At 39.0% G+C, this 26,114-nt stretch overlaps 2 protein-coding genes across 2 annotated transcripts in view; one reads left to right on the top strand and one right to left on the bottom strand.

Annotated features, from left to right (window-relative positions):
- LOC116272720 (SHC-transforming protein 4-like) overlaps window positions 1-25,546 on the top strand; it is a 100,200-nt gene extending 74,654 nt beyond the window's left edge. Inside the window, exons 3-6 of the mRNA XM_031661492.1 lie at window positions 1,352-1,415; window positions 8,271-8,390; window positions 20,566-20,619; window positions 24,854-25,546. Of these exons, the coding sequence (XP_031517352.1) occupies window positions 1,352-1,415; window positions 8,271-8,390; window positions 20,566-20,619; window positions 24,854-24,934 (319 nt within the window). The 3' untranslated portion in view covers window positions 24,935-25,546. The remainder of the gene's footprint in view (window positions 1-1,351; window positions 1,416-8,270; window positions 8,391-20,565; window positions 20,620-24,853) is intronic.
- LOC101015003 (EP300-interacting inhibitor of differentiation 1) lies at window positions 12,836-15,449 on the bottom strand. Its single transcript, XM_003900904.4, has one exon. It carries the CDS (start codon window positions 14,485-14,487, stop codon window positions 13,921-13,923), a length of 567 nt encoding a protein of 188 aa, XP_003900953.1. The 5' UTR covers window positions 14,488-15,449; the 3' UTR covers window positions 12,836-13,920.
- Window positions 25,547-26,114: the final 568 nt, after the last annotated feature.

Below are 26,114 nucleotides of genomic sequence, written 5' to 3'. Positions count from 1 at the left end.
AAATGGGTCTGCATGGCCAGGCGCAGTGGCTCACACCTATAATCCCAGCACTTTGGATGGCTGAGGCGGGCAGATCATGAGGTCAGGAGATCAAGACCATCCTGGCTAACATGGTGAAATCCCATCTCTACTAAAAATACAAAAAAATTAGCCGGGCGTGTTGTTGGGCACCTGTAGTCCCAGCTACTCGGGAGGCTGAGGCAGGAGAATGGTATGAACCTGGGGGGCGGAGCTTGCAGTGAGCTGAGATTGTGCCACTGCACTCCAGCCTGGGCAACAGAGCGAGATTCTGTCTCAAAACAAAAACAAAACAAAACAAAAATGGGTTTGCATTCCTCTCTCTGACGTCTCCCCACTTCCTTTGGGAATCTAAACTATAGAAAATACTATTGTGAAATATAATATATATAAAAACTATAATAGTGTTGCATGTGTATGTGTGTTGGGGTGTGCATGTGTGTGAGAATATAGTTTATTAATTTAAACAATGATCTCTGGGGAATCCGGAAGAGATTTTCATTTGCCTTGTGAAAAGTTTAATATATGTGTTCAAAGCCACAAGGCTAAGGTTCAAATTACACAGAGTGAAAGCTTGGGCAGTTATGAATGCTCAGAGTCCCAGAGACAAAAGCTTTTAGTTTTAACTGCATTTCTGGAAAGGAGGGCGCCAATTCCTTCACCACTTCCATTAAGGAGCAACTACTTATTTTAGCGGTGCCTTTCTCTCAGGAAGCGCAATATATAGGAAGGGCAGAAAAGTAAGCAAAGGAGGAAATTTGATATTGATTTCTTTTCTTCTGTGAAATTACATGAAAGCTCAATGGCTTGTAGCAGCAACCTAGTCAATAAAACTCCATCTGAGACCACCTTGAAGTTCAACATTCTCCCGATCCTTTTAAATTTCCTCTAGTGTCAGGTTATTTTTGTATTTAATTGTCTTTAGTTCTGAGATACTATGAAGCTTTTTATTCATAACATTACAGAGATGATTTTGCTAGAGGTAACACTGCAAAGTATTTCCAGATGACAATGCCCTGCCCCTCCTTTTTGGTTAAAAATCAACAACACAAAAACCAAAATCTGAAAATCCAAGGAAAAACAGAGATGAAAAAAGCGAACAGTGGAGCTCCTTGTTGTGAAGCGATTGCTCACTATTAGGGTGCTGCTAGGTTTTCCTGCAGAAGGAGTAAGTACAGCATTTCCTCCTGTGGGGCTAGGAGAATATCATGTGTGTTGGACTCACTATTATGTATGTGTACTTTTTGGTCGTGATAATTTCTAACATTTCTTAAACACTTACTGTGTGGAGGTAGTATGCTAAGTCTTTATTTGTATGGTTTCTGTTCTTTAGGGAAGCAATAAGTCGCCTGTGTGAAGCTGTCCCCGGGGCAAATGGAGCCATTAAAAAGCGAAAGGTAAATGTTGCGGTGGTTTTCTTGCTTATGTGTCCCTCATGATGGCAAAGAGAGTATGAAAATTGCTGTTAGTTCATCCCACCGTATGACCCAAAGTCCAGCCTGGCCTTTATTAGGTGGCATGATATCAGAGCTGCACTCAAAGCTACTCTTCTCCCTCAAATCTTTCCGAGTTGCCTGACGCTGTCTGACGTGGCGATGCCTCCAGCTGCAGAGGGGAGAAAGCCCCTGGGCTTTATGTCAGAAATGTAGGGTGCTGGACTTAGCTCTTACTGACCAGGGAGCATGGAATCTCATCTTGCTGAGACTCCGTTCTTATTTCCTGTGGAGTGTGGAGTTAGGGAGTTGAACTAAATGACCAGTTTAGTGCCTTCCAGTTTCCACATTTTATAATGTATGTATTCTGCATTACAACATTTTAGACCTTTTAGGCTTCCTGGCCTGTTTTCTAGTATAAATATGGATAGCGGTAAAGGTGAGGTAATAACGCATGGGTAGAGTAGCTTTCCCTGTGGAAAGAAAGCGAAAGTTTTGATGTTAGACAGACTTGGATTGAAGTCCTGCCTCAGCCACCAACAAACGGTGTACTCTTGGACAAGTCACTTAACCTCTTGGATCCTTGGTTTACTCATCTGTAAAATGGGAGAAAATAGCACTTACTTTATAGGGTTATGTAAGAAATAAATGAAGTGATGTCTACATACTACCTGCCACAGCGTCTGGCATCTATTACACTTTCTGTGTTAATGGTAGCTAGTATTATTGCTATTAAGCTATGAGCCCTAGAATATTTTGTTGGTTTGAAAAGTCCAAAGGGCCGATGCAAAAGCTCTTAAGATAACTATATAAATCATATAGAATTGCAGACTGTTTAAGTGTAGGGGTTTTTTTGTTTTGTTTGGCTTTTTGTTTTTTTGTTTTTTGTTTTTGAGACGGAGTCTCGCTCTGTCGCCCAGGCTGGAGTGTAGTGGCGCAATCTTGGCTCACTGCAAGCTCCGCCTCCCAGGTTCACGCCATTCTCCTGCCTCAGCCTCCTGAGTAGCTGGGACTACAGGCGTCTGCCACCAAGCCTGGCTCCTGGCTAATTTTTCTGTATTTTTAGTAGAGACGGGGTTTCACCGTGTTAGCCAGGATGGTCTCAATCTCCTGACCTCGTGATCTGCCCACCTCAGCCTCCCAAAGTGCTGGGACTATAGGTGTGAGCCACCACACCTGGCCGAGAAGGGTTTTTAAAGAGATCTTCTGGTCTAACATTTTCATTTTGCCAGCTACTAAACTGAATCTGAGACAAGAGATGGTATTTGTCTGAGTCACTAGGGTGATTAAGGTCAGAGCCAGCTGTAGAAGCCAAGTCTTCAGATTCCCAGCTTAGGGTTCTATTTCTATACCATTCTGCCCTGTTTTCGGTTATCATTCTTCATTATATTACATAGGGCTGAACCAGTGTCACCCAGAGTGACTCAGAGAACCCACATGATATGAAACATTCTGACAAATGGCTCTTAAATTCTATTAAGGACTCCCTATGACTAGTTTCTTTCACAGAACCCATGGTTCCAAAGTAATCTCTAACCTCTTCCTGCTTCTCATAATTTCTAATTAGAATGCTTCAACTGGATGATTCCAACTAACAGGCAAGATTTTCTCATCTAAGGAGCAGGGATTCCCCATCCCAAAATAAAACAAAGCAAACCTGGCTATCATCTATCCGGAAAGTACACTTGCAGAGAAAAACAGAAAAGCAGCTGGTTTCCTCCAATAGCTAGCATGTATTGAGTACTTAATATGTGCCAGGGACTCTTTCCAGCACTTTACCCCTTTCTTTTCTTTTCTTTTCTCTCCACTTTATTGTGGTAAAATATCCATAACATAAACTTTACCATCTTAACCTTTTTTTTTTTTTTTTTGAGACGGTTTCACTCTGTCACCCAGGCTGGAGTCCAGCGGCTCACTGCAACCTCCGCCTCCCAGGGGTTCAAATAATTCTCAATGCCTCCGCCTCCCGAGTAGCTGGGATTGCAATCATGTGCCACCATGCCTGGCTGATTTTTGTATTTTTAGTAGAGATGAGGTTTTGCCATGTTGGCCAGGCTGGTCTCTAACTCCCTGGCCTCAAGTGATCTACCCACCTCAGCCTCCCAAAGTGCTGGAATTATAGGCATGAGCCACCACTCCCAGCCTCATCTTAACCCTTTTTAAGTGTACAGTTCAGTGATATTAAGTACATTCATATTTTTGTGCAGCCATCACCATCATCCATCTTTAGAACTCTTTTCATCTTGCAAAACTGAAACTCTACACATTAAACCGTAACTCCCCAGTCCCCTATCTCCACAGACCCTGGCAACCACAATTCTACTTTCTGTCTCTATGATTTTGAGTACTCTAGATACTACATATGAGTGGAATCATACAGTATTGGGCCTTTTATGACTGGCTTAATTCACTTAGCATAATGTCCTCAAGGTTCATCCATGTCATAGCAGATGTCGGAATTTACTTCCTTTTTATAGCTGAATAATTTTGCGTTGTATGTATAGACCACATTTTGCTTATCCATTCTTCCGTAGATGGACACTAGGTTGCTTCCACAGCTTAGCTATTATGAATAATGCTGCTATGAACGTGAGTTACAAAATCTTTTAGAGACCTTCCTTTCAATTATTTTGGGTATACACCCAGAAGTAGAATTGCTGGATCATGTGGTTATTCTATTTTTTCATTGTTTGAGGAACTACCATACTGTTTTCTACAGCAGCTGTACCATTTTACACTCCCACCAATAATGCACAAGGATTCTAATTTCTCCATATTCTCACCAAGCCTATTCACATTTTCAGTTTCTTTATGATTTCGTCTTGATAGGTATTCTAGCAATTTGTCCATTGTATCTAGGTTCTCCAACTTGTTGGCATACAATTGTTCACAGTAGTCTCTTATAATCCTTTTTATTTCTGTAGAATTGGTAGTAATGTCTTCACTTTCATTTCTGATTTTAGTAATTTGAGTCTTTTCTCTTTTTTGCCTTAATTCATCTAGTTAAAGGTTTGCCAGTTTTGCCGATCTTTTGGAAGAACCAACTTTTGGTTTAATTAATTTTCTCTATTTTTCTATTCTCTATTTTATCTCTGTTCTAATCTTTATGATTTCCTTGCTTCCACTAGCTTTGGGTTTTGTTTTTTTCTAGTTCCTTAAGTTACAATGTTAGGTTTTTGACTTGAGATCTTTCTGCTTTTTTAATAAAAGTGTTTATATCTATGATTTTTCCTCCTAGCACTCACTGTTTTCACTGCATCCCATAAGTTTTGGAATGCTGTGGTTTTTATACTTTGTTAATCATCACAAAAAACCTAGCCACAAGTGTTATTGTTTGTCCCCATTTTACAGATGAGGAAACTGAGGCCCCAAGAGGTTAAGTAACTTGCTCAGTGACCCAGTCAGTGTGTGGAGGAGCTAGGTCAAGCCCAGGTAGTCTGGTCCAGCATCTACACACTTAATCACGATGTTATCTGCCCTTTTGCCAAGCATCTGCCCTGCAGGGAGAGAGCCAAAAAACGATGTAGGGCCAGTTGAATATAGTCAGATCTTTGTTTGATTCCTTAGGTCTGTTAGATACTGCATCATTAGCAGTTTGGAGTGCTAATGGATAAATGATTTATCTATTTATATGATCTCCTATGAGTTTTGAAGTCTAAAAGTTAATGAATAACTGAAAGAACTGGGGATTCCTGAGAGACTATGCCATATAGAGTAAGAAGAGCTAGGCTGCTATGTCAGTACCAATAAATTGACCCAGATACAGTCAATTAATGTTTCCCTATCTTAATGCTTTTCTCTTTGTAAAATATGGATAAGCACTTCTGCCAGGTCTGCCTCCACTCTTTTGTAAAAGTTGGTCAGTATCCCATCCTCAGCCTCCCCTTTCTGTTCCTTTCTCCTCTCATTCCCATAATGACCTCTCCCAAGGCCAGGGTCTACAGTTTCTCCCCTATCTCTTTCTTGAAGAAGAAATCCTGTAGCAAAATTGCCAAAATTCATTTTGAAAGTAGTAATTATAATCACTACAGTTTGTTAGCACTTCGCCGTATACTGTGCATTTCCATATACTTTATTATTAATACTAAGTTTGATTCTCCTAAGACCTCCCATGGCTAGAGGTGGAAGAATGGAAGTGATAGTATTACTCCTGTTTTGTAAACAAAGACATTGAGGGGGTTCCAGAGTTGTCTAAGGTCCCTTGACAAGTTAGGATCACACCTGGGACTTGAATTCCAGTTGCCTCACTGCCCATCCTGTGTGCTTTCCACTCCTTTCTCTTCCATGGGTCTTTTAACTGTTAGGACATTTCTAATAATGGCATGAAAGACTTTGTCTCCTATATAATAAATACATTTTGGGCATATCCCACGAGATTAAGGTTATGGTGAGAACAAAATTAAGATGACTTATACAAAAGTTCTTTACAGATAACAAAATGCTTTTCAACTATGAGATAGTGTTATAATTTAATTTGTATTTCATATATATATTTTTTGTTTGTTTGTTTGTTTGTTTTTGTTTTTTTGAGCAACAGAGTCTTGCTCTATTGCCCAGGCTGGAGTGCAGTGGTATGATCTAGGCTCACTGTGACCTCCGCCTCCCAAGTTCAAGTGATTCTCCTACCTCAGCCTCCTGAGTAGCTGGGATTACAGGCACGCGCCGCCACGCCTGGCTTATTTTTGTGTTTTTAGTAGAGACGGGTTTCACCATGTTGGTCAGGCTGGTCTCGAATTCCTGACTTTGTGAACTGCTCACCTCGGCCTCCCAAAGTGCTGGGATTACAGGCGTGAGCCACCGCATTGGCCGCTTAATAATATTTTTTAAACTAGCATGGAAAAGAAACTCTAGAGAAGCAAATGAACAACTTGCTGTTAATAAAATCACTGCGGGGAACACAAAATCTCTCGCTTTGCCCAGAGCCGTGTAAGAAGCAAAGAAAGTAGACCAAGAGTCAGCTTTATGATGTGGTGATAGCTGTGAGGTTTAGGGCTCCTTCCTCACATTGTTTGCACTACATTTTAGAATGAGCTTGGAATTAAAAATAAAACTGTACATTAAATTTCAACAGTGCGGCCGGGCGCGGTGGCTCAAGCCTGTAATCCCAGCACTTTGGGAGGCCGAGACGGGCAGATCACGAGGTCAGGAGATTGAGACCATCCTGGCTAACACGGTGAAACCCCGTCTCTACTAAAAAATACGAAAAAAAAACTAGCCGGGAGAGGTGGTGGGCGCCTGTAGTCCCAGCTACTCGGGAGGCTGAGGCAGGAGAATGGCGTAAACCCGGGAGGCGGAGTTTGCAGTGAGCTGAGATCCGGCCACTGCACTCCAGCCTGGGCGACAGAGTGAGACTCCGTCTCAAAAAAAAAAAAAAGAAAAAATTTCAACAGTGTGTGTTTAACAGTTTGGTATGGCTCCAGAATGAATCAAATGAGAGCAAAACTAGGACAGAAACAAATTGTGTTTTCACTGATTGCCTCAAAGTATTGATTCATATGCTGAGGAATCACTGATTTCCATCAACTGGTCCACTTTCCAGCAGAGGATTTCAGGACTTAATCCAAGCATCCATCAAAGCATTTAAATCTCTCAAATTATTTCTTAGAATTTTTAATGTTGGGAAGGGCAAAAATAAGTAATAATAATAATAATAATAATAGCTCTCATGTACCTAGCCAAATACTGTGCTAAATGTTCTCCAGTTATTATTTAATCTTCACAACAGCCCTTATGATGTGGCTACTGTTTTTTTTCCCCCACTTTTTATATAAAAGGAAATTGAGGCTTAGAAAGGTGATTTGTCCAAGGTCATCAGTTAGTAAGTGGCATTTCTGCCTGAGGAAATCTACCAGCCCACCCTCTCGCCCCCCTGTTGGTATGCCTTTGTGGACATATGACCCCAGTGCTTTTCTTTATAATTCCTGGGTACCCCCTACTCTCATGATTCTTCACCAAACCCCCACACCTCCTCTTCTTGAGAAATGCCTGGTCCAGAATTTTGACTTCTATCAAAGCATGTCCCTTTCCAGATCGCGCCACTGCACTCCAGCCTGGGCGACGGAATGAGAATCCGTCTCAAAAAACAAACAAACAAACAAAACAAACAAAAAAACATGTCCCTTTCCTCAGGATCTTCTTCTAAATCTCTATTAGTAATTTCTGGTAAATCATCTTTATTAATGAGTTAATGTGGAAGGGGCTAACGCCTTCCTAGTAATATTTGTTCATTTTAACAATTAGGACCTTCTGAAAACAACAATTTAACCTAAAAGAATGCCCAATGTTAGAATTTCAGGCATCATGATTATCTGAAGGTAACAATTAGACTAGTAGAGAGGACTTTTTAACTCTGGCAAGGGAAAGATGAGGGAGGAACAGGGATGGCTTCAGAGAAGGAAGCAGTTGTGTAATTGGAGAGTTCATCAATGCCTTCTGTGGCGTTAGATTCAGTGGATTGTCAAATTTTTCTTCTTTTAGATTTGCAGTATTGAAAAGGACGCAAGAGTTCAGCTGGTCTAAACTCTCACAGGAATTTGTTTACATTCAAGCAGGAGTCCACTCCCAGCACCTGGGGAGGAGAGAAACTAGGAGAAAGTTCTGAGGGCCTAAATTTCACTACTTAATAAAGAATTTGCTGCATTCTAATTTTAAAAACATGTTTATTTAATAAAAATCATTCCCTTTCATTTGATTTATATAAGGTAAAATAGAAAGGAAGAGTTTGGACTTTGACTCATTTTTAACATTTAAAAAACATTAACATTCATTCTGTGACAAAATTCCTGACAGTGTTTTGTTTTTCTTCTTTAATTTTTAAAGCCTCCAGTTAAGTTCCTATCAACAGTTCTTGGCAAAAGTAATCTTCAGTTTTCAGGAATGAATATAAAACTGACCATCTCAACATGCAGTCTCACACTGATGAATCTTGACAACCAACAGGTAAGATCACAAATGTCATTTATAGTTTAACATATCTATTTTTCCAGAGAAGCCTGGGGATAATGAAAAGAATAAAGTTTTAGACAGAGTATGTCTACAACTTAAGACAGCACAAGGGAAAAATCTGCTGAAGATTTATGCGTAACAATCATTAGAACAACAGCATTACCAACCCATCACTGGGGCGTGTAACCACCTACATACGTGCCCCTACCTAATTGGCTTTGAATGAAGAACTAAGGTGCAAAGAACATAGAAAATATCATTTAGCAACTCATATCCTTAAATTGATCATTGATGTCTCCACCAACCCTCCCCAAATGGATAGCAATTCCATTATCACAACTGACAGACTGTGTGTTGGGCCAGGGTGCAGATGAGGGACAAACGGGAAAGGTGATGTTAGGGTTAGTGTTCTAGCAAACTGAAATTTAAGCAGAAAATATTTTCTTCCAATTCTTGTAGTTGAGAAGCTTTCTAAAATGGTATTGTATAAAAGATAATGCTTTCTTCCTTAATAATTTATGATACTGTGGTGTGCCTGAGTTTTCATTGTGAACCTCATTTCTCAAAGAACAGCATTGCTGAAGCAAATGTAGAATTTACGTAGGCATTGGGCTAAATATGTACCTTAACAAGGACATTTTGTTTGGCTTGCTTTTAATTTTTTAAACTAAATTCCTTCTATCAGGTTATGTATGTGTGTTAGGATCTGATTTTCCTCTTTGTCTAATATGTTGTGATCCAAGTTTCTTTACAGTTAAGGTTTTATTGTGTGGAGTGCTGTTGATCAAGGTTTAATGTGTACTTAATAATAATAACATGCTACAAGCTCTGAGGTTACATATGGGTTGAAATGCTGGCTTTGCCACTTACTAGCAAGTGACTCTACTACTCTGGGCTTCAGTTTTCTTCATCAGTGAAATGAGGATTATGGTACTTATTTATAAGGTTTCTGAGAGGATGGATTTTAAGTGTCTCATAGGTCTGTTTAGAGGATTCAATGAGATAATAGATGTAAATTATATAGTGTGTGCCAGTCACATAATACCTATTATTATTATTTACTCAAATATTCTCAGAGACCTTTTCATATACTCAGTACTTAATAGGAAGAACATATTATAAGATTATAAAATTATCAGTAACATATAAGTACAGGTTTTGAGGGCTATTTTATTTTCTAAATTAAAAAACAGAATAAAATACACTGTTTAAGCAGTAGTATACAACACCTTAGAGGAAAAGTGCTAACATGAAACAGTTACAAGTAAATTCTTGTCTAGTTGGGTCCTGGTTGATCTTCCAAGAGTGGTGATGCTATTGGTGTAAAGAGAGCATAACATTTTGGGCTGTGCTTGGAAGACATGACACATATGAGTGGTAAAACATTCATTCAGTCATTCTGACATTTCGACTTCAGTACATATGTAGATGCAAAATTTATTTTTAGTTTTCATTCACACGGATGGTACTACGAAAGTTCAATGCTTTTAGTTATGAAATCTCACTAAGTAGAGGAGCCCTCAGATTATCTCGGAGTTTTGTAAGGGAGGAAGAGTGGGCAAAGCTGAAGCCATCATAATGACAGCCTTTTGGGTAGAATCTAATGATCATTTTTTAAGATGACCCTTTCTGTGGGGTTCCTGAAATGAATGAGGAATTTATGAAGAATGGGATTGTGGTGTATGTGGTGGGGCAGAGTTTATTCTCAGTCTCTCTTTCCCCTTCAGTACCCTTCTTTAGGGCAAAGTATTACTACCCATCCATAACCTTTCAGGCAAAACAGAGGTGAGGAAAATGGGTGATTTTCATTACCAGTAACTGTAGTAATATGATGTGCCTTTTAAAGTAATCCACATCTTTTCTGCACTGGTGCCATGGAACGGGGTTGTATTCAGCCCACTGCTGGAGTGGGGACCAAAGTTAAGATCTCATTTATCTCAGACCTGAGGGCTGATTTTTAGTAACTATTTTGAGCTTTTCTGCAGGCCTAGGGGAAATGGCTGGAAGGTGGGAGAGATGTGCCACTGTAGAGGCCTCAACTCAAGAAGCTTTATGTCTTGTGAGAAAGGCAACTAAAATGTTTAAGAAATGAACACAGCGAAGATTAGAGACTTTGTGGATACAGCACAAGAAAAGGATTAATTAAATCCTTAACGCTACCACTGGAAGTTCTAAAATAAATACAAAGAAATATTAATGCTTTCCCCATCCCCACTTAATTTCTAAGATATACTTTGGACTAAAAACAAAGGTTCAAGTTTATGGATATATTCATAGATGATAGCATTTATGGAACAGATAGTTCACATTTATCTTTGGTCACTGAGAACATCAAGAATATAACCATTCGTTCCCAGAAAATATTTTACAAACCTCCAGAGGCAGAAAATATTAAACATGTAATGCTTGCAATTTTTAAATATTACCATATTTCAGGATGGGAAAATACACTTTTGCAAGGGTAAGTTATAGGTATTTCCTTGTTTCAAAATTCAAGCGACAGACTTTATTGACATACTTTAATATAGTATTTTAGGGCCTCAAGCAAAAACGTCAGTCTCAGTAGCTCACACTCCCACTAATTCTTTACTGATTTCTACAACTCTAACAGATACTGAATTCAGAAGGGTAATAGAGTTAAGGTAAAACAGGCAAAAACTGAGACATCCTTTAGTCTCTACAAGGAGAGGCAACTTGAGATATTTAGAGGCCAAGTAGGTAACGCAAGCTGTGCAAACACAAGAAAAAACAATGGTGCAAGCCCAATGATAAATATCAAGTGCTACCTGGCCTCTATGTTGGGGAGATAACACTGACACTTGGCAAACAGAACACCTTCCTTGTCTAAAGGTGAATCAGATGTTTTTGTTTGTTTGTTTGCTTTTTTGTCTGTTTGGTTTTTGGCTACATAGGTCTATAGGTCAAAGGCTCCCAGATCTTTTACTTTAAAAAAATAATAATAAAAAGGTAAGAATCTAGATTTTTAGCTGCTATCTCTGTACTGAGATGTTGGTCTCTTAAAATTATAAGCATGAACCAAACAAAATAGATCTGTGGCCTGAAGATAGCCAACATGGGATATCTGATCTAAGCGAACATTTGTAATACATATGGATAAATTTGCAAAACTCTCCCTAATCACACTGTGTACTCAAAAGCTTCTTTAAATCCCCTATCTTGCAAAATCAGTTAGAATTTCCCCAGAACTCCTTTCTCTAGTTCCCTTAAATGAAGATACACACACACACACACACACACACAAACACACACACACTCTCACACACATCTTCATTTAGTCCTCACAATTTGTAAGGTACATCCAATTGTCCCTATTTTCAGTTCAGGACCCAAGCCCGAGAGATTAATTTCCCAGTTACTGAGCTAACAAATAGTAGAACCCAAATTTTAACCAAGTAGTCTGGTTTGTCTGTGGTAACTGCATGTAAAGGAAATACAAATGATTTTACACCCCTAAAAGGGGTGTTAAAATGTTAATTTTCTATCCTCAATAAATACAAATAAGTATTTACAATTTTCATTGTCTCTCAGCTTACTGCCTATTTTTAAGACTGAAAAACAACCGAGCCAATTGCAGAGCCCAGGTTTTTCTCCCTAAGATGGGCCTTCAGATGTAACAGGGAGTGTTTCCCACCCCCAACTCTTGTGCCCTACTTAGTCCCAGAGAGAAACAGAATCACAACCTTCTAGTTTGTGGACGTCAGATTTTTTTTTCCCAAGAGTTTACCTTTCCTAGTAAAGATAAACATCTGGAGGTAAATACAACCAGCCAGTTTATTGTGCACTAGCATACCCCCATCCAAACTAATTTACATCACGCATGAAATTAATTATCTATCCACACTCATCTGACCGTAGCTACAGGCTAATTGAGATAGCAGTGGAAGTGGTAGGATTAAGAAGTCTAAGAACCAACACTTTACTTCCACCATCTCTCCCTCCCAACCCAGCTAGTGTCTGAACAATTCTGATCATCCTTGTCACAGTCCTATCTTTTACAGATCTCTCTCCCAAAAGGCAGGATGACCATAAAATAAATAAGGCTCTGAATTGTCCTGTTGCATTGGATATTCGTTCTTTACTGCTATAATGGAGCAGAAGCATCTGGAACCTTTTTACTGATCATGATAAAACCTGCTGATACACTCATTTTGCTGAACATAGCCTTCTGATGTAATCATTACTCTCCTAGAACCTCAGCATCTTAGTAAGGTAACCATGGCAACATACTCATTGATAGGGCAGGTTTTCCTAGACCAGCAAATTCTTGTAGGGCAAAAACTTAATTTACAAAGTTTAATTTCCAGAAATTAATTTGTGAATTAGATAGCTGAAGCTGGATTATTTTCCCTTAATACTGGTTAACACATACAATAAAAACTAGTATAAAGTATGTATGCAATATTATTAGCCAAACAAAATACACAGAACAAGAAATTTTATTATCTCCAATGCTGGTGCATAACAAATAACAAGCTTAATTAGAGGAGGAGACAGAGGGAAACTTCAGATACCAAAGTAATTTCTGGGTAGGTTTAAAACCTTTAAAAGTTGATAGAATAACTGTTCATAAAGTCTTTTTAGATATAGGGCTTTTTACTTGACAACTTTTTATTAACAGTTCTTACAATATGAAGTTCAACTAAAGTATTTCACCTGTCAAATTAAAACAGCAAGCAAAACAAAATTTCTCTAGTATATAACAGCGTGAGCAATGGTTTCATTGTACATTCACACACATTTAGTGTCTAGATTTGAAAGTTTTTAATTAAAGATGTCTTAATTTTTGACTTTTAAAAATGGTTATGACAATGAATTTTCTTGATTTATAGATCACAGTGGCTTTATAAATGATCAAGATACATGTACAAACAAAATTTCAGACGCTCTTGGAAACACATCTTAAGATACAGAGCACACGTGATACATCTTTGAGTTTACTCATCCTTTTGGAATAATGAAGAATACTTCATTTATCTTACACTGAAAATTTAGCCTTTGATAACTATGGCTTGACTAGATCACAAAATAGAATTTCCCAAGTTTTCTTAAACTTTCAGTCCAAATAACTCAAAAGATATGTGTCCTAGTTGGATACATTTTTTCTCATTATATAATTAATATCAGTGGGCTCTTGTATTGGCAGTTTGTCTTGGTCATGACTTATTCTTGCAAAACCATCTTTACAGCAAACAAATACGAAAGATATTTTCCCCAATGCAAGGAAAATAATCTGGATCAATAACAAAGTCAAAGCCATAGGTGTTTTAGGACATTCTTGATAACAGATTTCAACAGTCTTAAAATCTTTTTTCCTTTTTCTTTAATGATTCTCCTCCTTTTTCACAACTGTGCAGTCACTGTCCTATTGTCTTCTATTCTGAAAAACAAATTTTTTTGAAGGTCAAGTTTTTCAATGGCACAAAACTATTTGGAATGAACCCAAAAGATAGCGGAAAGTTGGGTCCCTCCTCAAGTAGTTTCCTCCTCTTTTAACAGCATGTAACTACTCTCTATCAATAATCTCATCACAGCCGAGTTCTTCGGTCAGACGATTGACAACCATCAGTGAAAAAAGCTCTTCGATAAAAGCTAACTGATCAAACGGGGTCTTCTCATAATGCATCTGAAACCCGCCATCCAGGGCTGCTTCTCTTGTTCTCAGAAACATCTTGTCGGCTTCTTCAAGAGCTGCTGCTACTCTGTAGCCGGCACCACTAAGCTGCTCCTCTTCGGGATAGTCGTAGTCGTCCTCCCAGTCATCAAATTCCTCGCCCTCGTCCTCGCTCTCGAAGTCTGCGCCCGCCACCTGGCCTGGCTGCTCCCCAGCGTTGGGCCCGTTAGCAAGGCTCCGTTTCCCCTCTGGCGCCGCCATTGGCTGGGCCTCCTCCTCCTCCATTGGGCCTTCCTCCTCGAGCTGTGGCGGGGCCCCGCTGCGGGAGGGACGCAGGGATAGCTCCCGGCTCCCGCTGCCTACCTCCATCTGCGGTAGGTCACCCTCGCCAGGCATCACATCCATTTGCAGGTCACTGCTCTCTTCATACAGCTCTGACAACTCGGCCATTTCCGACATTATGCAAACCGCTCAACCTCTGGCAAAAAGCTTCCAGCAAGATAGATGCTGCGCGGCCGTGCGTTTGTGCGCGTGCGCAAAGGCTGCGCGCTTGCGTAACCCCGCGCGCAGGCGTGGTCCTCAGGTACCGCCTCCTGCTTGGCGCGCCACTGTGGTTGGCGTAGCTCAATGTTTTTCCCGGGGTGTGGGCGTCGCTTTTTGAGCTACGTTTCCGTCGATTCGAACTTGGTATCTAGGGACCTTGTAGGCAAGAGGCGTAACAGTTTCTGTGTTACTTAACCCTACTGCTGCTTGTGATGCAGCAAACTGGAAAATAACTTTACATGGCCCTCCTAACATTAATGTGCCTCCCCTCCCTTCTTCCTCCTCCCCAGGGCAATTTATCTATGTGCTGATGACTTCTAAATCCACGTTTCCAAACCAGACAACATCCATAACCACAGATCAGCATATTAACTAATCCATTCTGTCCTTTTAGTGTTGTCATTTAAAAAGTTAAATTCACAAACGACATATATATTGTCCTTTTTTTCTTTTTCTTTTTTTAGTTATAGCGAAGAAATACTTGGTCCCATTTCTTTTCTCCGAGTAGGTATTTTTCCACTATTACCAATGCGGCGTGTACTCTTTAAATTCTTTTTATTTGCATTTACATGTATCTTTATGTATTCATAGCAAAATACTATTTTGTGTGTTTTTTAAAAACATGTTTTACCTGTCTTCAACTTAAAAGCCTCTGCTTTTAAGTTGTATATACTTCTATGAATTATATGACTGTGTATACTTAAGGATTCAAGCACGTTTCATTTATTCTGCACTTTATTTCTATTATTATAACATTGTAGTTACGTAGAATTATACAACTCACCATAATGTAGAATCAGTGGGAGCCCTGAGCTTGTTTTCCTGCAACTAGACAGTCCTGCAACTAGACGGTGATGAGACACAGTGACATCCAAGGTGTGTTCCTTATGTCCAGTGGATTCTGTAATCTCATTTTGGTTGCTGTTACTGCGGAAAATCCTGCCTCACAAAGATAGGATGTTGAAAATGAAAGGAGACTTTTCAGTACTTTTGTGGCAATCTCAGGATATTCCGCCTTGACTTTAATCGAGAACGTATGGAGATTTGAAGTTGTCTCAAACATACTTTTAAGGCCACCGCCATTTGCAATATCAAGCAGTTGATCCTCTTCTAGCATGGACAAAGTGGATTCACCTGGCTTATTCACAAATGGGTCACAGATCCATTCTGTCTTTTGTGGATGGGAAGTGTGATGGTTAATACTGAGTGTCAACTTGATTGGATTGGAGGATACAATTATTTATCCTTGGTGTGTGTATGAGGGTGTTGCCAAAGGAGATTAACATTTGAGTCAGTGGACTGGGAAAGGCAGACCCACCCTTAATCTGGGTGGGCACAATCTAATCAGCTGCCAGCTTGGCTAGAATATAAGCAGGCAGAAAAATGTGAAAAGAGACTGGCCTAGCCTCCCAGCCTAAATCTTTCTCCTGTACTGGATGCTTCCTGCCCTCGAACATCGGACTCCAAGTTCTTCAGTTTTAGAACTTGGACTGGCTCTCCTCGCTCCTCAGCCTGCAGATGGCCTATTGTGGGACCTTGTGATAGTGTGAGTCAATACTTAATGAACTCCCCTTTACATATATATATGTGTATATATATGTGTGCATATGTATATATGTGTATATATATATTCCATTAGTTCTGTCCTTCTAGAGAACCCTGACTAATACAGGAAGTAATGCTCAAAATCTCTGGAAAGCTGAGATAGGTGATCATGCACCAGCTGGGAGAAAGAAGACCCTGGCTCAGTCTCTTTCAAAATCTCTGCTAATGTTTGAAATGTCAGAAATCCCAGTGTTCATTTGTCACCCCCACGATTCCAGTTTAGCTTTGAAAGCAGCCACTTTATCTGCCAACTTGAACACAGTTGTTGTTCTTCCCTGAAGTGACAGAGTTCATTGAGCAGGTTGAATACGTCACACAAGTAAGCAAGTTTTGTGACCCATTCTGTGTCACTGAAATGTGCCGCCAATGGTGACTGTTTTTCTAAAAAGAAATCTCTGCAGCAGCTCTCTTAACTCGAAAACTCTGGCCGGTGATCTACCTTTAGAAAGCCATCTCACTTCTGTGTATAAGAGAAGACATGTGTGCTCTGCGTCCATCTCCTCACAGAGCTGTGCAAACAGATGTGAGTGAAGGTCATGTATAATATGGTTGATAATTTTAATCACATACTGCAAAATGTTGTTAACTTCAGGTGACATTTTCCAACTAGCCATCATTTCTGTATGGATGACACGGTGCATAGACTCACATTCAGAAGCGACCTCTTTGACCTGATTAGTGAAACCAAAATGCCATCCAGTCATGGCAACTGATTCACCCATGCGTATACCGATGCAAAATGACTGATTCCATTTTCCTGATATGTAATCATTCAAAGACTTGAATAGTTCTGCAGCTGTGGTGCTGGTTGGCAACAAAAGTGCATATAATGTATCCTCATTCACATCCTCCTGAAAAATATATCATACTCAAAAAAGCATTGTTGCTTTGTTGTCAGCATCAGTAGACTCATCAACCTGGATTGTGTACCATGGTGACTCATTAATCCTTTCTAACAATTGTACCTCATTATCCTCTGATATTTAATCTATTCATCTAGTTGTGGTGCTACCCAAAAGAGGAACACATGCCACCTTTTGAACTGCAGCCTCTCCTAAAAGTTCATGACAAATGTCCTTAGTAGCAGGCAGGATCAACTCTTCACCAATAGTAAAGGGCTTCTTAGCTTTAGCAAAGTGGTTAGGCACTAAGAATGATGCTCCCAGTGCAGATACATTTGATGAAGTGGTAGCCTTCAATAATTGCTTCTATTCTTTATGTTCACATTGTTTTCTTTTGAAAAACTCCAAAGGCTTAGTATTAATGCAGGGTGCTTGGTCTCCATGTGACAAAGCAGTTTAGAAGGCTTCATGGGTTTGTTACACAGCCACTTGCTACATATTATACAAAGTGAGCTTGGAGAATGTGAATCACCTGTTGTAATGAACTGGCATTTTAAGTAGGACTCTTGGTATTTTCTTTTAAATGCAGCTTTCTTTTTGTTGGCAGCCTTAAAGTCTTCTGCAGTCTCATCGTGGATCTTTCTCCCTTTTCAAAGAAACTCTCCAGCGAAGTTTGTTTTTTACTCATTTTGGCTAGGGTTAGCTAATGGGCTTACCAAAACTGTGACTGAGAAAGTGCACGGTGCAGGAAAGAGACATGGCTGGAAGTGGTAAATAAGATAATGGGCGGGCCAGGCACAAACTAAAATCGTCAGATTCTGACTTAAAACCTGCCATCAGCTGCAGCTGTACAAACTGAAGTACATCAACTCACTTGCCACTATGTAGCCTGCCACCAGATGCAGCTTAAGTGTCACTTGCTACTTACTGATAGGGTTTTGATATGAGTCTGCAAGCAATTGATTTATTATGGTCTCTGTGCAGTCAAACCTCTCTGCTATTGTTAATCTGTATTTGCAGCCACTCCCCAGCGCTGGCATCACCACCTGAGCTCTACCTGAGATCATCAAGCATTAGATTCTCATAAGGAGCATGCAACGTAGATCCCTCATATGCGTAGTTCACAAAAGGGTTCATTCTCCTATGAGAATCTGACGTCACCGTTCGTCACCGTTGATCTGACAGGAGGCAGAACTCAGACAGTAATGTGAGCAACAGGAAGCAGCAGTAAATACACATGAAGCTTCTGTCGCTCGCCCACTGCCCACCCCTGCTGTGCAGCCCGGTTCCTAACAGGCCACGGACTGGTACTGGTCTGTGGCCAGGGGAGTTGGGAGCCTCTGCTCTAGTTCTCCTCACCATGGACACATAATTTCTGGCTGACTGCTGCTTGGTGTCACATTTATCATAGACTAAAAGTTCTTAAATACATGAGTCTATTTTTAGACTTTGAATTCTTGTGAAATTTCTACACTTTCATATCTTGCTGTTTGATCAGGAATATTTTGTCTTTGTTCTTTAAAAAATTGCCCTAACTCTTCTTGCTCATTTATTCTTTCATATGAATTTAGGGGCATCTTGAATATGATATTATAATATTTCTTATCTGATAAAGGAATTCTTATGCATTTGTTCTTTTAAAATTTGCTTTAGCTCTCTTGCACATTTATTCTTCCATGTGAATTTTAGAAGCATTTTTATTGGGATTGCATGGAATTTATAAATTAATCTGGGGTAGGATTGACACCTTTGTCATACCGTCTTCTCATCTGTGAAAGTGATGTATATCTTTCTATTTGTTCAGGTCTTATTTATACTCTTCAATGAAGTTTTCCAAAAAGCATTACATGATTCTGATTAGTTTTATACTAAAGTACTCTTACAAAGTGTACCTTTCTCCCCCAAATACAGTGTCTAATTGGCTTTTGTTTGTTTGTTTGTTTTTTGAGACAGTCTCACTCTGTTGCCCAGGCTGGAGTGCTGTGGTACGATCTTGGCTCACTGCAAGCTCCACCTCCCAGGTTCACACCATTCTCCTCCTTCAGCCTCCCAAGTAGCTGGGACTACAGGTGCCCACCACCATGCCCGGCTAATTTTTTGTATTTTTAGTAGAGACAGGGTTTCACCATGTTAGCCAGGATGGTCTCGATCTCCTGACCTCGTGATCTGCCCGCCTCGGCCTCCCAAAGTGCTGGGATTACAGGCGTGAGCCACCGCGCCCGGCCAACTATTGTTGATATATGGGAATGACATTGATCTTTGTATATTGACTTTGTTTTTACTGAAATATAAATGTAGACAAGTACACAGATAATAAGTCCATAATAATTATCACAAAATGAACAGTTTTATAACCAATACTCTGATCAAGAAACTCCAGCATCCCAGAAAACCGTTTGCCCTTTCTTCCTGTGCTCCAGAAATAACCACTATTCTGATTTCAAATACCATAATTTTGCCTAGTTTTGAACTTCATATAAATTAAGCCATGCAGTATATATTCTTTGTATTAGGCTTCTTTTGCTCAACAAACATGTTGTTGCTATATAGTATGCCACCATTTGAATATTACAATAGTCATCGTTGGGATTGTTTCCAATTTAGGGCTTTATGAACAGGGCAGTTATTATCTTCTTTGAGAATATTTTTTGTTGCACATATTTACACAATCGTGTTGGATATACATCTAGGAATAGAATTGCTTGGTCATCTCATATAATCAGCTTTGGTAGATTCTGTCACACAATTCTGAAAACAGGATTAGTCAATAGTTGCATAGTTGGTGTTTTAATGAACCTTCAAAATAGCATGACAAATATGGCTCTGCAAATGGTCATTATACTGTGGTTTCCAAACAAGCAATCCTAGACTCTCAAATAAAGGACAGTCTTCTTAGCTGATTAATGCAGTTTACTTGGCGATTCTTATTCATATTAGAAGTCTTAATGTTAGTGCCTTACTCAGGATACATTTAGTAGTGAATGACTGAAATCAAATTCAAACTAACTTTTGCAAAAATAAACAAAAATATAAAGGGACAGGTGAAATATATTGGTTAAAGTGATGGAACAAATGTTACCAGCAGACTTTTTTCCTATTTTTAGTTCTCAGTTCTGATTTTCATCAGAAGAAAAACTTCATATTCCAGCAGACTTTTCTCACATGGCAGCGTAATATGGCCCCCAGAAGCTTTGGGCTTACATAGTTTTTAATGGCAGAGAGAGATGCTTTCTCTCCTATTATTCATTTCAATTCTTCTCAAAAGACATTGATTGGCTCTGCTGTATCCAGAGAGATGGTATTTTCTGATTGGCTAGCCCTAGATAATGTTCCACCTGGGTAGGCAAGGGCAGTGAGATGGGCATCACAAAATCACCAGAATCTCATGGTTTAAATGAGATTATTATACAGCGTAGGTGGGGTGGTTTCCAAAGGGATGCTGATCAGGTAAAAACAAAACAAACAAATGTATGTCTATTACTGTTACACTGTATATAACTAGAAATAATGATTACTTCATATTAGCATACATATTTATGTTTTTCAGATTATTGCAAATCATCATATGCAGTCTATTTCGTTTGCCTCTGGAGGAGATCCTGTAAGTATGGATTCACAAAAGTTCTTTTTATGAGTTAAAATAACTTCTTGATGTTTGGGGCTGGATGATAAAAAGAAATAACTTTTACATAAACCATATTAGCCACTACATGTCTTTTCCTAACATACTATTACAGTCTGTGAATAGCTACATGTAGCAGATAATAAAAAATTTGCCTTGGGCAAAATATTTCCTATCATTAAATTTTAAAATGTTTGGATTAGTAGATGAAACTAGTAGTGCTCCATTATGTTATTAGCCATGGAGTTATCATCTAATAAGCTTCTTGTTGATAATGTCTAGGTCATGAAAAGCAAGTATGTCACACATGTGTTGCTCAATCCTGCCTTAGAATTTCTTCTCAACACAGAGTTTCTGGCACACTTTACTAATCAACTGCACTTGGTATATCAACCAAGTCAATTAAGTCTAATCTGGAATGAGCAACCAGGTTTGCAGGAGCTCATGGAGGAAATGCTGAGCTGGGGAGAGAGAACTTGTAGTTCTTCTCTGCTAAGAAGAGGTCATGTGGTACTCATTTCCTGGAAATTGTACAGGATTTCTCCAAGCCTACTTTGCAGAATGGAGTGTCATTCCTTGACTCCCTACTGCACCATTTCTGGACCAGAGCAAAAGGAGAGGGGCTTTGAAGCTAGGGAGCCTGCAACTGAGCAAGAAGCAAATCTGTTTAAACTGAGGGAGTAGAAGAATACTTTTGCCACTCTGTGACATTATCGGTCTTTTTATTGTACTCTTTCCTCTTCTAACCTTCCATATGTTTTGATGAAAGGTTAGAAGAGGACAGAGTATGACTTTCATAATGGTTAAACATCAGTAATGTCAAGAAAACAGGGGAACATACACAGACCTTGTTCTTAGAATGTATTACCTTCTTTTCTGCAAAGCATTTCTTTTAAAAAAATTATATCCTTCAGGAACGAACCAATAAAATTCAGTTTAGCAATTGATTGTTTTCTATCCACCACATTTACTTTTCACTTCTAATTGAGGAATAAAATGTAGAGTCATCAATGATAGGATGATAACCTAGAAACCCAAGAAAATATGAGGATGCTAAAAACTAAATCTGGCAGCTGATATCATGGTAGTTTTAATTTGTTTTAAACTTTTTGCTAAATATTCAATGGGGGAGAAATAATTGTATATCGCAAAAGGAAGTAAAGTTCTGAAGTTACTCTGTAATCATTGCTTCATTTACTGGCATCTAAAGTATTTAAGCAGGTTCTTCCACTTGGGTGTTGGTGTAACTTACCTGTGTATAAAATATGTAGGTAAATGCTATTTAAATTAGCCAATTCTTAAAAACACTTCAATAATTACTTGTCTTCACATTGGCTACCAATGACCCAAAGTATTTAAGCATGTCAAACCAAGACATGCTTTTTTTTTTTTGAGACGTAATCTCACTCTTGTCTCTCAGGCTGGAGTGCAGTGGCATGATCTTGGCTCACGAAGCACATGGAAGAAAAGCAGCCTTCATAGGATTTCAAACTCTTGTTTTCTAATTAATGGTTATTCAGTTTCCCCTTTAGGCATTACTACTTCCTCATCTTTTAGCCTGGGGTGTAGTTATTTTCAAATAACTATTATATATTAGTTCTATGATGCTGCCATTTTTAAAAGTAAACCAAATATTAAGAGTTCTACCTTTTCCCCAAGAAATTCCACAGATGCCTAATTGTGAATTCCCATTAGCAAATAAGGGACATACAAGGTGTCAGGTGCTTAGCAGCTGCTATTTGAACCCAAGAGCCTCTCTGGACTCTTTTCCATCCAGCCTTGTAATCTGGCCTCATTAGCAACACCAAGGATGATGGCTGGCAGAGAGGGTCAACTGAATCTGGGCTGAAAAATACCAGCACTTTCTCGTCTTCCTAGCTCAGTCATCCATGAAGGAATTCAAATACTTTTCTTAAGAGATTTAAAGTAGTGTTTATACATGTAGTATGAAAAATAATTATTGGTGTTTGCCCTAAATTTCTCCAGGGTTGTCATCATGTTAGATTGGTGTGCAAACACTCATTTACTCAAGGCATGCCCTGAATGATTTCTATTATTGTTCTCCAGAATCTTAAATCTTTTCATACTCTCTTCACGTGCCTTTAGTTCTTTAAATTGACCAAAGCACCGTTCCTATCAAAAACAAACAGTAAATAATTTGTGGCAACTATGGGGAAGGTTTGTACCTGCTGCATTGAGAGCACCTCTGTGCTCTCTGAAGCTGGTGAGAAAGCCTGTTGATTCAAATTTAAAATAGAAATCTGGCGGCAGTGCCATGGCTTAGTTGGTTAAAGCACCTGTCTAGTAAAATAGAAGTCTGGAGCCACCCTAAGCACTGGCATTAGAAATCATCTCTATGAAGTTTTATCATCAGGTCGGGGAGGCAGTGTGATGTACTGCCAGGCTTTGGAGTCAAGTAGACTTGATTTATTTAAATTCCCTAAACTCCAGAGTCCTCATGTGTAAATGGAGGATAATCCCTATTGCCTGACAGTGTTGTGGGAATTACGTGAAATGATGCGTGGTTAGTGTTAGCACAGTGCCTGGCACACTGTCACAAGAAGTAACTACTACCACTATTGCTAACACATGCCCATATTTGTTTTAGGATACTAACTGAGATAGTTTACAGCTTTAGGGCGAACTACATACAAGAGTAGGAAGCTGACTTCAAAGTCCCTGTGGTCCAACATAGTAATCTTTCTCCAAGATTTCCTCCAAAATTTCAAAAATAATGAATAGTCTTCTCATCTCTTGGCCTTTGCTCGCCCTCATTTTTACTCTCTTTGCAAAAACAGTTAACTTGTTTTCCATCCGTCAGCCCTGAAAACATTTGTTGGTAATGTCTCTATGGCTATATATACTTTCTCCACTTAAAAAATGCATTGTGAATGTGTCAAAAATTAAATACGTTTAAACATATTTTCCCCTGCTATTTGTGCTTTACTTTTAGCATTCTGTAAATTCTCCCAAATGTTTACAGCTGTAGAATTTTAGAACTATACCAGCGTTGGAGGCTGTTTTGAAGATGAGGAAACTGAGGTCTGGAGAGGTCTCACAGCCTCTTTCCCATAATTGGACCTACCAGACAGCATGACTGGCATCAGACCACCTCGTCACTTGAATAAGAGTGGCAAAGTCCCCAGCAATTGTGCTTTTCCTTCTAAATTCACGTAAAACAAAGCCCATAGATATGGCGTTATTTATTTAGCGGATATTTAAAACCTTTTTCCTTTTTGCATAAGAGAAATTTACTTAGGTATGTGTTATTATTATTTTTTTAATTGCCCAAGACGAGTTATGCTGACCCTGAGATCCGCTTCCTGTGTGATTCATTGTGGGTTATTAAGTGATTGTCCTTGAGGGTATTACAAACATGGGCTTTTATTTCCTGCCAGTTGATTGCATCTTCCCTCTAGAGAGTCATACTTCTGATCTGCAAATGGCATTGTGTGTATTTTTTTCCTGAGAACTTAGATAACAAAAAGCATCTTTAATTATTAAAACCTTATCATTCATCAGCTTATTGTTTTCAATAAAAACTGGGATTACCAAGTGGCATTTTGTTTGTTTGTTTTTACAAAGTCAGCAGTGCATCTCTTTTTGAACTTCTTAAGTTTTTCAGGGGTTCTCTTTTTTTAAAAAATGATTTTTCTTTTTCTGTATATTGATCAAATAAATTCATTGTATTTTCACTTTATCATCCCTTAAGTTAACTTGCACTGCATACAAGCAAGCTAACAACCACAAAATCCAACATGTCTCTTCAGTCAACTTACTTTCTGATATATGTGGTATATGTTCGGACAACAGGAAATCATGATGCCCTATCTTAGTTTATGTCACCTTTATGATTGCATAATCCCTGATACTTCAACTTTCAATCTAGGATAGCATCATAGTCCCTAGCCATTTTTAAAGAATATGTCCTAACATATTCCCTATCTGCTTTCTATTTTATTCTTAATGACAGTCTGCCTCTAAGTTTTTAATTTTCTGATTCTTTCCCCAATGGACAGAGAATATGGACTCCATAATTGTTAAACTATATAGTGTATATTTGTTTATGTTCCCTTTTACAATGCTTTTCTTGTCTCTTTAAATAAAAACATTTGTATTTAAGTCCTTGCCTCAGTATCATGTCCGAAATATATGTTTCTTTCAACAGTGCAGTTCATCCATTTTAAATACAGTCATTTTCCCTTTTTTATAGGATACTACAGACTATGTTGCCTACGTAGCTAAAGATCCAGTTAATCAACGAGGTATGGAAAGCAACTTACAGATTTTTTAAAGAGCTGGTATATACCAACTCTAAAAAGTAACCAACAATTATTTTCAATGTACAGAGTGATGAGTATCACCAGGGTGCTATGTTGGATTCTAGAAATATTATGCAAATTTGAGTTGGAAATAAATCACCGTGTTAGCACAGCAAAGTAGAAAAACTATATAGATGAAATTTAAATCATTTTAAAGATCCGCAAACCAAAGGCTTAGCTGTTTGTGTACTCAAAAGAGAAGCTATTATGGTTATGATAGATGGGGCTGGCTGTCACATCCCCACTGAACAAAAGAATTACACATAAGACCAAAGCCTGTGAGGAGTGAGGTTATTGACCTGCATTGGCTTTGGGAGTGTGTGTGTGTGTGTGTGTGTGTGTGTGTTTGTGTGTGTGAGTCTGTATACTTGCTGTTCAAGAGCCTGTAGTATCTCTTTGAATGCTTGACTTCACCATTTGGATTTCTGCTTAAATGCCTCTTCTTCAGAGACCTTCTTTGATAGCACCTCCTGTCTCCAGTAGCATATCCTACCTTGCTGCATCACAATACTTATTTCTCTTTTCATTAACACTCCACATTTCTATTATAGGTTAGTGCAAAAGCAATCACAGTTTGCCATTACTTTTAATGGCAAAAACTGCAATTACTTTTGCACCAACCTAATATTTTATTTACTCACATATTGCACTTGTTTGTATGTTTAATGTGTCCTTTTTCCTAGGCTAAAATCTTTATCAGGGCAGGAACCTGTTTGTCTTACTCGCTGTTGTTCCCTAGCACTCATCACGATGCCTAGCATATAGGTGATACTCAAAAACTATTTTATCGAATGACTGAGTGAATGGAAGAGTGATTTGATGGGAATTCTTGTTTCAGGATTTAGCAAGGTCACATGGTTAGTATTGCTTCTCATCCCTAAGGCTGGGACATTCAGACTCCTCTTAGGTAGAAGTGTTAAGTTGGTTCTCCTCCTTAACTAGAACGTATTAGTTAGGCCACATCCTCTGCTGTCCCAGGGATGGAGTTTGCCCCCAAACATTTATTAAGTGGACATGGAGTAGGACTTGAAAATTTAGAGAGCTATGAGACACCGAGGTGGAAATGCACATGGCATGCCGGGGAGTAAATAAATAGAACACCCTGGACCTCACAATGTAAAAGTCTAAAAGGCATCTGTAGGACAGATACAA

Source organism: Papio anubis, unplaced genomic scaffold (assembly GCF_008728515.1).
Source record: "Papio anubis isolate 15944 unplaced genomic scaffold, Panubis1.0 scaffold174, whole genome shotgun sequence".
Taxonomy (NCBI): Eukaryota; Metazoa; Chordata; class Mammalia; order Primates; family Cercopithecidae; genus Papio; species Papio anubis.
The sequence above is the reverse complement of the archived record's forward strand: the minus strand, read 5'-3'. Positions and strand labels throughout refer to the sequence as shown.